Here is a 13,402-nt window from a genome sequence, read left to right as displayed (position 1 = left end):
TTTTTTTTTAAATATATCACTATTGCTCTGTAGTACAGCTTGAGTTCAGGGATGGTGATTTCCCCATAAGTTTTTTTATTGTTGAGGATACTTTTTGCTATCCTGGGTTTTTGCTTATTCAAAATATATTTGAGAGTTCCTTTTTTAAAATTTTAAATATTTTAAAGAAAGTATTAAAATTGTTTTCTTTGAAGAAAACTAACAATTTTGTTTATCTATGTGATTGTTAAAGAACTGTATAAATATCAAATTTAAATATTCTGAAATAATTGTTCAGTTAGAGATTAGTCAATTCTATTATTAATCACATGAACTATATAGTAAGTTTAGCCACAAATTCTATGTAATTTATACTAGGCCACTAGAAGCTTTGAGCTTTTAGTTTCTTTTTTTTAAAAATTTTTTATTAGTTATTTTCCTTGTTTACATTTCCAATGCTATCACAAAATTCCCCCATACCCACCCCCCCCAACTCCCCTACCCACCCACTCCCCTTTTTTGGCCCTGGTGTTCCCCTGTACTGGGGCATATAAAATTTGCAAGTCCAATGGGCCTCTCTTTCCAGTGATGGCTGACTAGGCCATCTTTTGATACATATGCAGCTAGAGACAAGAGCTCTTGCTCTTTTTAACTCTATAAAAAATCGAGTTGGAATCTTGATGGGAACTGCATTGAATCTGTAGATTGTTTTTGGTAAGATGGCCATTTTTACTATATTAATTCTGCCAATTCATGAGCATGGGTGATCTCTCCATCTTCTGAGATCTTTGATTTTTTTTTCCTAGAGACTTGAAGGTCTTATTATATAGATCTTTCACTTGCTTAGTTAGAGTCACACCAAGGTATTTTATGTTATTTGTGACTATTGTGAAGGATGTTGTTTCCCTAATATGTTCTCAGCCTGTTTATCCTTTGTGTAGAGGAAGTCCACTGATTTGTTTGAGTTAATTTTATATCCAGATACTTTTCTAAAGTTGTTTTCAGCTGTAGGAGTTGTCTGGTGGATTTTTTTTTTTTTTTTAGAACAAAACAGGTATATTTCTATTGGGCTACCTGGTACAGAAGACAGTGTGGCATGGAAGGATAGTATGAATGACAAATAATACAAATATATTTTATTTGAAATAAACAAAAATGCTTACACAGCTTTTATTTGCAAACAAACTCCTGCTTGACTGTATTACTGAGCAAAAAAAAAAAAAAAAAAAAAAAAAGAAAGGAAAGCTGAAGCCAACAGCCTTCTGTTTTACCTTGTACTTGGGGACAGGTAGGAAGACACTACTTGGTTTTTAAAAAACTGACCTTCCCCTAAGGCCTGGTCATAGAAGTGTAAACAATGTAAATGAATCCACCGTTACCAGTTGTCATAGGTCACATCACATTACCTGTGTGTTCTGAGATCACACACACACACCTGCCAATATACCTGGGCAGGTAGCTCTATCACAGTTACACATGAGTTCTAGGCAGGTAGGATGATGTAAAAGATGAACTGGAATGACTTTATCCTCCTGTTTAGAAGGAAGCACTAGCACTCTGACATACAGACAGATGCTGCCTGGGAGCCGTCCTTTTCACCTTGGTTCATTCCAGCTTTGTGAGGGACACAGCTATTTATTCGTCTGCTTACAGAATAATCCTGCCAGACAGCATAAAGCAAAAATACCTATGATTCCTTCAATGTCTGTGTTTTCAAGTTTTATATTCTACTACATCGATAGTATGTCAGCAGTTCTCAACTATGAAAGAGTAATACTAGTGGGCAAAACTCTTCTAAAAATGCCAACATCTGTTGAGGCGTTTCTGCAGGTATTGCCACTGGCAGGAAAAGTGGACCCAGGATGGATAAGAATAAAAACTTGGTATAGCCAGACTTGGTCAGACTGGATCAAGACTTCTGGACTCTGATCCTATGTTTTAATTTTTCCACACATTTAAACACAGTAGAACTCTGGGGGAAAGTCTCTGTGTGACAACTCTTACAGCAAAGCTTCAGGGCCAGCTACATCTAAAGTCCCTTGCAAAGTAGTAAAGCACCTGTGACCTTTACAATAAACATGAACTCTATTGACTGAAAAACAGAACTTAGGACGAGGGCCCAGAGAGGAAGGATATGAATCGGCATAAGTTCTACTCACTGAGAGACAAAGGCCAGTATTAGGGCCTAAACAATGCTCAGAATATGGGGGTGGGGTGAGGTCCTTAACAGAAGAGCAGAGGATCACCAGGTTGTCTGAGCACACCACTCTAGTCATCAGGCACCATTCACCTCCTTCCACTGAAGGAAACAGACCCATGGGATTGACAACCCTGGTTTCCCAGTGCTTTCTCTAGGCTGTTCTTCCTACAGACATCCATGGTTACAACAGAACCAGATGGGAGGAGACAATGAGAAAATGAAAATAAGCAAACATTCATGTGCAGGGGATGTGGTTCAAGTCTTTGGATTTAAAATCAAGACCCTAGAGAAGCTGCTGCCATGGAATTTCCAGGAAACTTTCTTTGCCTCCTAACATAGACCCCAAAAGCCCCAATCCAAATGTCTGAAAACTACAATTGTGAGATGCTGTAAATGACCAAAGCAGTCGGACAGAGAAGGAGTGTGTTGTCCACTTAGCTCTTGGTAGCATAGCCTCTTCAGCAACTGGTGGATCACTAAAAGCCACTGAAGCACTGGAAGTGCTTTAAAGCACAGGGGTAAAAAGTACTCAGCAGATACTCTGTAAAACCAGTCATAGGACTGCATGGCTAGGAAATGTTCTAAACAGTAAGATGACTTCAGGAGATAGCTCTTCGACATTAAATGTAGCAGAATTAAAAAAAAAAAGATTTACAAGTAGGTATAGTGATAACAGAAAATTACAAAGCAAAGAACATACACAAAAGAATCAAGACAGTGCTGTAGGTTCAACAGTATTCCATGAGGCTAGAAGATCTGTTAACTTTGTTAACTAGCAAAATATCACTCTTGTTTGTTTATAAATCACTTATTCATCATATGACCACACCGTGTTGAATCCTTTTCTTTCCATGTACTGGAGACTCCTACCGATGGCCTTTAAGCATTCTGCATTTCTTTGCCAATCTTGTAACTGAGTATCTTGTTCCAGTCGATTTTGGTGCGGGTAACTGGAAGCTGCCGGCGCAAGGCCTTGAACGTGGTGTCTGACATGGTTTGGTAATTTTCACTAATTGCTGTCTGATACTCATTTTCTGCACTCTCTATGATTTTAATAAACTCCTTGGTAGTTTGGACTTCATTAGAAACAGTTACTGAGTCCTGCACATCTTTATGACTAACCAACTGAACATTGCCATCTTCATAATAATGAACCTGAATCTTGAGTACTCCAACCACCTGGGCTGAAGGTGGTGTGATAGTGAACTTCCACTCTGATCTCCAGCGACCATTCCAGAAGTTCTTTGGTTGAAACTGGTGGCTTTCAATACATGCAATGATGGTCTGTTGCCCATCTATAGTTTTAGCGTAAACAGTACAGAAGCCGTTGGAATAATGATCTTTCACATAGGCTCTCAGAGCACTGTCACACGAGTCCCTCCAAGACTTCAAGCCTCCATCCACATCCTCCGGCTGCGGGTCACTTGCTTCTTTCCGTAAATGATCAAACTTAAAGGAAATTTTGTTTCTTGGATCTAAAAATCTGCTGTTACCAAGGTCACCATGCTCTGTAATTAAGACCTGGTCATCGTAGCCTTCTATCTTCACAGGTGTGAACTGATCCATGTTATACTGGGCAAATGCATGTGCTGCCCCTTCCCTGAGGAGATTGTCATTGTTAAGCAGTAGCCGGACATCATTGAATACTTCATTAAACTCCCCCGGGGGTGCATGGGTGATGAATTTAGCGGCTATGCGGACCTTCTCTTCATCCGACACCCGATCCTCAAAGTCGGCCATCTTGGCTGCTCTTCTGGTGGATTTTTTAGGGTCACTTATTTATACTTATTTATACTATCATATTATCTTCAAATATTAACTTCTTCCTTTCAAATTTGTATCCCTTTGACCTCCTTTTGTTATATATTTGACCTGGCTAAATCTTTGAGTACTATATTAAATAGATAGTGAGGATAGGGAGAGAGTCAACAGCCTTGTCTATTTCCTGATTTTAGTAGGATTGCTTCAAGTTCCTCTCCATTTAGTTTGATGCTGGCTACTGGTTTTCTGTATATTGCTTTTTACCATGTTTACATATGGGCCTTGAATTCTTGATCTTTCCAAGACTTTTAACATGTATGGGTATTGAATTTTTTCAAATGCTTTTTCAGCATCTAATGAGGTGATGATGTGTTTTTTTTTTTTTTTTGAGTTTGATTATATAGTGGATTACATTGATGGATTTCATATATATGGAAGCATCCTTGTATTCCTGGTATGAAGCCTACTTGATTGAGTTGGTAAATGATTGTTTTGATGTGTTCTTAGATTTGGTTTTTGAGAATTTTATTGAGTATTTTTGTGAAATAGTCATAAGGGAAATTGGTCTGAAGTTCTACTTCTTTGTTGGATCTTTGTGTGGTTGAGCTGTCAGTTTATGTGTAGCTTCATATTAGTTTTTTTAAATTAGGTCGCGTTCTTTCTTTTTCTATTTTGTGGAATAATTTGAAGAATATTGGTATTAGGTCTTCTTTGAAGGTCTGATAGAATTCTGCAGTAAAACCATCTGGTCCTGTGCTTTCTTTTCATTGGGAGACTTTTAATAAATGCTTCTATTTCTTTAGGAGATATAATACTGTTTAGATGGTTTATCTGGTTTTGATTTATGTTATGTTCCTGGTATCTGTCTAGAACCTTTTGCATTTCATTCAGATTTTCCAGTTTTGTTGAGTATAGGCTTATATAGTAGGACCTGATGTGTTTTTTTGTTTGTTTGTTTGTTTCCTTGGTTTCTGTTATTATGTCTACCTTTTCATTTCTGGTTTTGTTAATTTGGATACTGTGTTCCCTCTGGTTAGTTTGGTTAAGTGTTTATCTGTCTTGTTTATTTTTAATTTATTTGAATTTGTTAACATTTAGAAACATTTTAAGTAAATAGACTTATATCACATCCTTCTTCCCCTTTTGTACTCCAACTCCTCCCAGAGAGCCCCCTTCAAAACCTTCAATACCTTTTGTTTTTTTATCATATTCTTTAAGATTTATAAAATATTGTAACAATAAAGGTGAGTATTATTAAAATTGTTTGATATAAAACAACACTCAATTGAATAGTCTAATCTAGATGTTTGTTTAAAGTAATATTGAAAATACATATGTTTTTCTCAATATAAATTTTAAATAACTCCAAATATGTTAACTGTATGGTATTTAAAAATAATATATCACTATTAGTTTTTTAAATGAACATAAATAGAAAAGTCTTTTTGTTTGTTTGTTTTGTTTTTAGTAGAGCTTAGAATCTTGGTTCTTGCTGTGGTACAAACACAAAATAAGAACAGTTTTGGGACATTGGAGTTTATTGTAATAAGGCTGTACTTGAATGTCCCTCATATCTCCAAAGGATTTTACCTCTTTATTAGGTAAGCATAGAGTTGACAGTTTTGCTGCACCAAGGAATGAATCTTAGGCCCAATTTTTTGGATACAGATTTCCTGCTAAGGACAAAGCTATTTGACTTGAGTGATTGTCATCATTCTCAGCCTGCAGGGAATGGGTTACATTCATTTAAGAAATGGTGTGTGTATTCAGATGGTCTGTAGATGAAGTCATTCATCAACTGTTTCAATGAACAATGGTTCTGATTGGAGGGTGGCACAGATGTTAATAGCAGGTAAGATTCTTTTTCATTGCCTGTGATGATTTTAAAAGCATTCATCTCAGAATAAGAATAACTTATAAAGTCCTCTTCTTCAAAATTGATACAATAATTATAAATATCAAGCAAAGCCTTCAGTCTCACTCTGTGCTTTTCTCATAAAAGCTACCTGGCAAATTAATAGTCTACATTTCTTTTGCCTGTGTAAATAATTTTGAAATGTGTAAGCTGGTTTGGAGACCATAGTATAGTGTAAAAGCATCAAATAGACAATCCTAATAATAAAGAGGCTGAGATAGGAGAAGCATGATTTCAAGATCATTATGTGTCACACAGAATGACCCTGTCATGTACCAACAAGTAGAAAGTGTATATGGATTTTACAATATTGGACCTCTTTCTCCCATTACAAAATTAGAGAGACAGCTGACAAATTTCTAATTCCTAATATTTTTGAATTTCAATTGATTAGGATATGTTGGTAATATTACTTTTTATATTAAGAGATATTAAGGAAAAGTGATTGTTACTTCCTGTTAATTTTCTTGTTAGAGGTGGAATTATGTTGTGTGGATTTGTTGAAAGATTGCTTTCTTGTTCCTTCTAGGGTGTAGTTTCACTCCTTGTGTTGGTGTTTTCCATCTATTATCCTTTGTAGGGCTGGATTTGTGGAAATATATTGTGTAAATTTGGTTTTGTCATGAAATATCTTGTTTTTTTTGATTTTTAATATTTTTATTACATATTTTCCTCAATTACATTTCCAATGCTATCCCAAAAGTCCCCCATAGCGCCCCCCACTTCCCTACCCACCCATTCTTGTTGTCTCCAATGTGGTGATTGATAGTTTTGCTGGGTATAGTAGCCTGGGCTGGCATTTGTGTTCTCTTAGGGTCTATATGACATCTGCCCAGGATCTTCTAGCTTTCATAGTCCCTGTTACGAAGTGTGGTGTAATTCTGATATATTTGCCTTTATATGTTACTTGACCCTTTTCCTTACTAAATTTAATATTCTTTCTTTATTTTGTGAATTTTATATTTTGACTATTATATGACAGAAGGAATTCCTTTTCTGGTCGAATCTAATTGGGGTTTTATAGGCTTCTTGTATGTTTATGGGCACCTCTGTCTTTTGGCTAGGGAAGCTTTCTTCTATAATTTTTGTTGGAGATATTTACTGGCCCTCTGAGTTGGAAATCTTCACATTCTTCTTTACCTATGATCCTTAAGTTTGGTCTTTCCATTGTGTTTTGTATTTCCTGGATGTTTTGGGTTAGGAGCTTTTTTCCATTTTCCATTTTCTTGGACTGTTGTGTCAATGTTTTCCATGGTATCTTCTACACCTGAGATGCTATCTTCTATATCTTGTATTTTGTTTGTTATGCTTACATCTATGTCTTCTGATCTCTTTATTAGGTTTTCTGTGCCCTCGGTTGTCTCCCTTTTTGATTTCTTTATTGTTTCTATTTCCTTTTTTAGATCTTGGATGGTTTTGTTCAATTCTTTCACTGGTTTTGTTGTGTTTTCCTGTATTTCTTTAAGGGATTTATGTGTTTACTTTTTAAGGACTTGTAGTTGTTTCCCTTTATTCTCCTGTATTTCTTTATGGGAGTTATGTATGTCCTTCTAAATGTCCTCTACCATCATCATGAGATGTGATTTTAAATCAGAATCTAGCTTTGCAGGTGTGTTGGGGTATCCAGGTCTCACGACATTGGAAGAACTGGGTGCTGATGATTCCAAGTAGTCTAGGTTCCTGTTGCCTATGTTCTTGAACTTGCCTCTTGCCATCTTGTTTTCTTTAGTGTTATCTGGTCTTTTTGTCCCTGACTGTACATTGTCCCTCCTGTGAGTCTGTGAGCCTGTGTTCTTTGGTGTGTCAGCACTTCCTGGGAGACAGGCTTACTCCGGGAGGCATTGGGGTACAGAAACCTGTAACATAGGGTCAGCTCTGTGGCACAGATGGAAACTGGAATTATCCTGTCCTCTAGCCTTTCTTAAAGGACAGGTCTGATGACCCTAAATTTCCTTGGCCCTTACTGTCTGAGAACTTTTATTTCTAATTCACTTGTAGAGAATTAGTTCACTGAATACTAGTATTCTGAATTGGTTATTTTATTTTATTTTTTTGGTACAGTGAAAGTTTTTGGAACTGGAATTAACAGACTGTTGTGAACAGTTGAAATCATCCCGGGGCCTCTGTAAGAAAAGAAAAATATATTGAGCCATCTATCTACCATTCCCTCATTATCTTTCTGAATAAGCTTTCTACCCCTTTGGGCTTCTAGTCCCATTTGCTTTCCTTAAAGATAAACATTTTGCTAAAAATTTTGTCCTTCTCATGTTGTCTTTGAGTTCCCATATGCTTTTTTCCCCCATTTCTCCTAGCTTTCTTTGTCATCTGATTATGTATTTCCAAGTAATCTGTCTTAAAGCTTCCTCATTTTGTTTCATGTTTGCTCTTTTATACCACACAATCTTTCTATAATGCTTTGATTCTCACATAGTATACATTTCAGCTCAAGAACCTTTGTAGGTTGGATGTAGTGGCACACATCACATCTATACCTCAGCCATCAGGAGGCAGAGGCCATGAGATTTTGAGCATCTTGCTAGTCCAGGCAAAAATAACCAAGGAAAAAACAAGTTTCATTAGAAAAAAAGCATTCTCAGTTCCTCCAGTTTACTACTAGAGTATATTTCTCTTCTACTGAGACTCATTCAGTTCTTTAATTAATTAATAATGAATTAACATCCCCAAAATTACCTCCTCCTGGTCTTTCATCACAGAACCCTTCCTCTCACTCTGTCCTCTTCACCTCTGAGAGGATTCCACTCTCTGGGTATTTCCTCCATGCAAGTGCATCAGTTTTCTTCAGTATTAGGCAAATCTTCACTAACTTAGGCAGAGAAAGGCAGCCCTCTGCTACATATGTGCTGGGGGCCATGGTCCAACCAGTGTATGCTCTTTGGTTGTTGGGTAGTCTCTGAGAGCTTTCACGATCCAAGTTAGTTGACACTGTCAGTCTTGCTTTGGGGTTCCTATTCCCTTCAAGGCCTTCAGTCCTTCCCCTAAGTCTTTTATAAGGGTCCCTGACCTCTCTCCATTCCTTAGGGAGGTAACCCAGACCTGAAAGGACATGCATGGTATGCGCTCACATACACAAAGAAGTTAAACAGGAAGGAAGGCTCAAGAGAGGATGCTGGAATCACACTTAGAAGGTAGAACAAAATAGTCATTGGAGGCAGATTGAGAGAGGGTCCTGAATGGGAGAGGGGAGTGGGGAGAGTATGGGGGTAGGATCAGATTATTTTTCTCCTCTGTGCCCAGCTTGTAGTCATATAGCTAGGAAGTGAGCCTCACAAGAAAGTAGGTCCCTTTCTGATGCTGGGCATATCTCAAGGCTCCATCTATAAAGGTTAGTCAGGGAGACAGGGGCCTTTGGAACCTTTCAGATAACAAGTCTCCATGTAGTGGCCCTGACACTGAGCTCCAAGAAAAAGCATTAGTCTCACTTTACTTCTTTGCATTTCACCATGTTGTATGCTCTCCCTGCATTGCCTCCAGAGGTTTAGAGGTGTGCAGGTGGAGGTGGACTCAGCCATCATGCTTGGGAAGGGCCACATGTTAAAGGTGAAGATAAGGCTTGGGGTCAATGTGTGTGGGGCCCTGCTTGGCATTGGGTTTCAAGCCTCAAGTCTGGATTTAGTTCTCTTTCCCAAGTGGGAGGTGTCTTGAGCTGAGCTGTCTGGAGCTGAGGGTAGAGCATCACAGGCAACTCTTTCCTTTTTGCATCCTTCAGGTATTCTTTTATATTCCCAGAGCATGGAGGCTTTCCCCTGGTTTTCTGGGAGCTTGTGCATGCACAGCTTGTACGTGATTCACTGTTCAAATTGGCATGTCTGTAAGGATGGTCCAGAGACCATCTCCCTCAGCTGCCATCTTTCTGCCAACCCTGTATTTCCTTCACTTCTCCATTTGAATCCTTTCAACTGCAATTTCACTTTAACACTTAATAATTGTACACTGTGACATTTTAACATATGTGGTCAGCACACAATGTTCTAACCATGTGTTTGTCTCTTTGACAGTTGGGACTTTGAGCCTCCGTATGGATTTTTAAAAAAATACTCACAGCATTTAAGTATCTCTCTTATAATTCTTCATAATATTCTATTCTGACTACCATTATTCCACTATGCTGTGGAAAACTATGAGCTTTTACTTTTGCCTGGTTTTCAATAACCCTCAACTAATCTCATGTTTCCATCTTGTCCACTTCCTTATATCTTAGTGTTGTAAATCTGACTCCTTTAGGTTTCTCTATATGAGCTACCATCATGTGGTTTCTCTTTCTGTGTTTGGCTTATGTCAATTAACAGACTGTCCTTCAGTTCTGACAATTTTTCTACAAATGACAGAATTTTGTGTATATGGCTGAGTAACATTCAATTATGTACCTTAGCAGCCATGCCTCCTTTCCTTTCCTTTCCTTTCCTTTCCTTTCCTTTCCTTTCCTTTCCTTTCCTTTCCTTTCCTTTCCTTTCCTTTCCTTTCCTTTCCTTTCCTTTCCTTTCCTTTCCTTTCCTTTCCTTTCCTTTCCTTTCCTTTCCTTTCCTTTCCTTTCCTTTCCTTTCTTCCTTTCCTTTCCTTTCCTTTCCTTTCCTTTCCTTTCCTTTCCTTTCCTTTCCTTTCCTTTCCTTTCCTTTCCTTTCCTTTCCTTTCCTTTCCTTTCCTTTCCTTTCCTTTCCTTTCCTCCTTTCCTTCCTTCCTTCCTTCCTTCCTTCCTTCCTTCCTTCCTTCCTTCCTTCCATTCTTCATTCCCTCCTCTCCCCCTCTCTCTCCCCTCCCCTCCCCTCCCCTCCCCTCCCCTCCCCTCCTATTCTCTCTCTCTCTCTCTCTCTCTCTCTCTCTCTCTCTCTCTCTCTCTCTCTCTCTCTCTCTCTCGCCCCCCCTTGGAGAGTGGAAATCAAGAAATCAAGTGGAATCAGAAATCAAGTGGAATGTTCGTGGAACTAGATTTATTGCAGTTGTCAGTTTGGATCCACAGTTATTGGCTTAGTGCAAATCAAATGGTATCTGTCAAAATAAGGCAGCACAGTGCCTTTAGAGAAGCAAGTCTGAGGAGTGGAGAGATGGTTCAGTCACTAAAGTCTAGGCTCACAACCAAAAATAAAAGAGAAGAAAGACTAAGCTAATGTTTATCAAAATGTAGTGGTATTTGTATAATATCACTTATCAGTGTCTAATCAAAGGCTATATCTTAGAATATGCCAAAATTGTCAGTGGCCTTTAGAAGTGGATATCTTTACCATGAATGTAGTGTATTCAGTGTTAGAACCACTGAAATTGGAAATATCATCTTAATCATTTTCAGTGAGGGCAGTAAGTTTCATGATACATTCTGGAGGGTGAAATGTACGAACTGTGGTGCGATGCTTAGTGTGTAAGTAGAAATGGATGTGAATCCATCTATGGTGAGAGAAAAACAATGATAACACTCCATGTCCATATGGATATACAGGATTGTGTATGTATACAATATTTGGGAATAACAATGAGAGGGCTTTAAAGAGCCTACAGTGGTATAGAATTGTTCTCTATGTCCTCCTTTCTATTTTGCCATCTTCCTATTACAGCAAAGTGCTATAAATTACTCTTTCCCCACTACAAAGCATGATGACTAATGTTGGTTGTCAACATGACTGCATCTGGAGACAATGAAAACCCAAGGTGCTTGGTTCTCCTGTGTGAAGCATTTTCTTAATTAGATTACTTCAAGCAGGTAGACCCATCCTAGATTTTGGGTCTATCTTCTGGTGGAAAGGACACATGACAAGGAAGTTTTGGTGTTTTTCCTGCTTTCTCTTTATTCTTCCTTTTTAAGTTTATCTATCTGGTTGCTATCCTGTATTAACTGCAACTTCTTCAGGATTCCAATGAAATCTGAAAACCAGCAGCTCTCCAGGAATCCTCAAGGACTCCAGCTCCAGTCTGGGAGTGCTGAGAGAGCCCGCCTTGTGGAAGAAACAACTACCAATTCTTGGCCTTTTTGCCAGGAGACTTTCAGTGTTGGACTATCCAGACCACACACATCTCAGGCACTCTGACTGATCCCCATTAATGTGTATATTTGTGTGTATACATATATATTCTGCCAGGTCTGTTCTTTAGCAAATTCTAACACACACACCAAGTCTTTATCAGGGTAGAAACCAATTGCTGAGTATATTACTTTGAACAAATAACCATAGACAATCAGTTTGGTAGACACATTTTATTACTTTATATGTATGTTAACAGGAAAGATAGAAGAGATTTTTTTCTTACTTTGTTCTAAAATAAATTCCAATGTATTGTTGTTATTTTATAGTTCTAAAATTGTTGAAAACATTAACTTGAAAAGTGAAGGCAGAAAGTTTCCACGGATGTCTTAGTTTTACATAACAAGGCAATGTTTGTTGGCAGAACAATGAAAATGGTAAAATTTAAGGTACTTTTGTTTCCTTAGATATCTCCCTTCTACCCTCACAAAAACTTTCAAAATGAAAGGTAGAGCATTTTGTGTTTGGTTTTTAATTTTTTGGTTTCTTGTTTTGTGTGTTTTGTTTTATCCTGTTACTACCTTCTTTCAATAAACATTAAGATATATCTAAGGTTTTGTAAATGTGATATAAGTTGCTTTCTTTTCTTGTAAATAATTGACTATATGAACAGGAAGTACTGAATAGCAACAGCAGACAAAAAAGCAATAAGTGTAAACCCTATCCTGTACTTTCCCACTTTCCCATTGTGTTTGCCTTTTTCTTTACCCCCACTGCCTTTGCCATGCCCGGAGTGATGCTTATAAGTTGAGAAAAGAGCACTGGGACTATATGGCCCCCACATCTCTTGAAGACCATTGGTGGTTTCATATTGGCGTCCTTCACAGACCTTGAAGCAATAGCATGAATTTGCATGATAGTTGGAAGAGGAAAAGGAAGTGTTTGGACCTTTGTAAATCTAAGGAAAAAGGATCAGATGAAAATTATGGTTTTCTTTCCAATTAAACATGCATTGGATAGGTTTTTACAACAAGAGAAATGAAAATGATTTCATGTACATGTTCATAACAAAAGCAAAGGAAATCAGTATTTATTAGATAATTTTGTTCAATAAAGCATAGCATACCCTATAACAGTTAAAGTTTAATTATATTGTGGATTTGAATCATGGGTTATGGCCAGTGAGAATCAAGAAATTCTATGATCCTGTGTTCCTCAGAGACCAGTCTGCACAGGTGAGCGCGGCCTGTGGAGTGTGAGCAAGCAGACTGCAGAACCAACACAGCTTCTGTAACAGGCCCTGTTTTGGGTTTCAGACATTGGGCACCTTCCCCCACAGAGGAGAGGTGGCTGCCTGGGAGGGTTCTGAATGTCAGAGCAGGTAAGGGAGCTGTAGGACCCCCGATATGGGGACCCCCACTCTAGTCCAGCGACAGGGTGCACCTGTGAACACACAAGAGTTCTTCTTACTGAAATACACACAAGGTTTTATTGGCAGAGCTCTGGGCCGACATGTACCTCACACAGGAGGCAGGGGAGTCGACATGAGTCTTGAGAGCTAGGGGTTTTTATGGAAGA

At 38.2% G+C, this 13,402-nt stretch overlaps 1 protein-coding gene across 1 annotated transcript; it reads right to left on the bottom strand.

The window, feature by feature from the left end:
• Positions 1 to 1,061: 1,061 nt before the first annotated feature.
• On the bottom strand, positions 1,062 to 3,925 carry LOC110287639 (F-actin-capping protein subunit alpha-1). The gene has a single exon (XM_021154202.2). It carries the CDS (start codon positions 3,917 to 3,919, stop codon positions 3,059 to 3,061), a length of 861 nt encoding a protein of 286 aa, XP_021009861.1. The 5' UTR covers positions 3,920 to 3,925; the 3' UTR covers positions 1,062 to 3,058.
• Positions 3,926 to 13,402: the final 9,477 nt, after the last annotated feature.

Source organism: Mus caroli, unplaced genomic scaffold (assembly GCF_978045245.1).
Source record: "Mus caroli unplaced genomic scaffold, Mus_caroli_1 scaffold_5, whole genome shotgun sequence".
Taxonomy (NCBI): domain Eukaryota; kingdom Metazoa; phylum Chordata; class Mammalia; order Rodentia; family Muridae; genus Mus; species Mus caroli.
Note: the sequence above shows the minus strand (reverse complement) of the source record. Positions and strands in the feature narration are given on the sequence as shown.

Bases quoted from the DNA above. Each gene is read 5' to 3' on its own strand.
- LOC110287639 (XM_021154202.2), bottom strand. From the start codon at position 3,919: ATGGCCGACTTTGAGGATCGGGTGTCGGATGAAGAGAAGGTCCGCATA.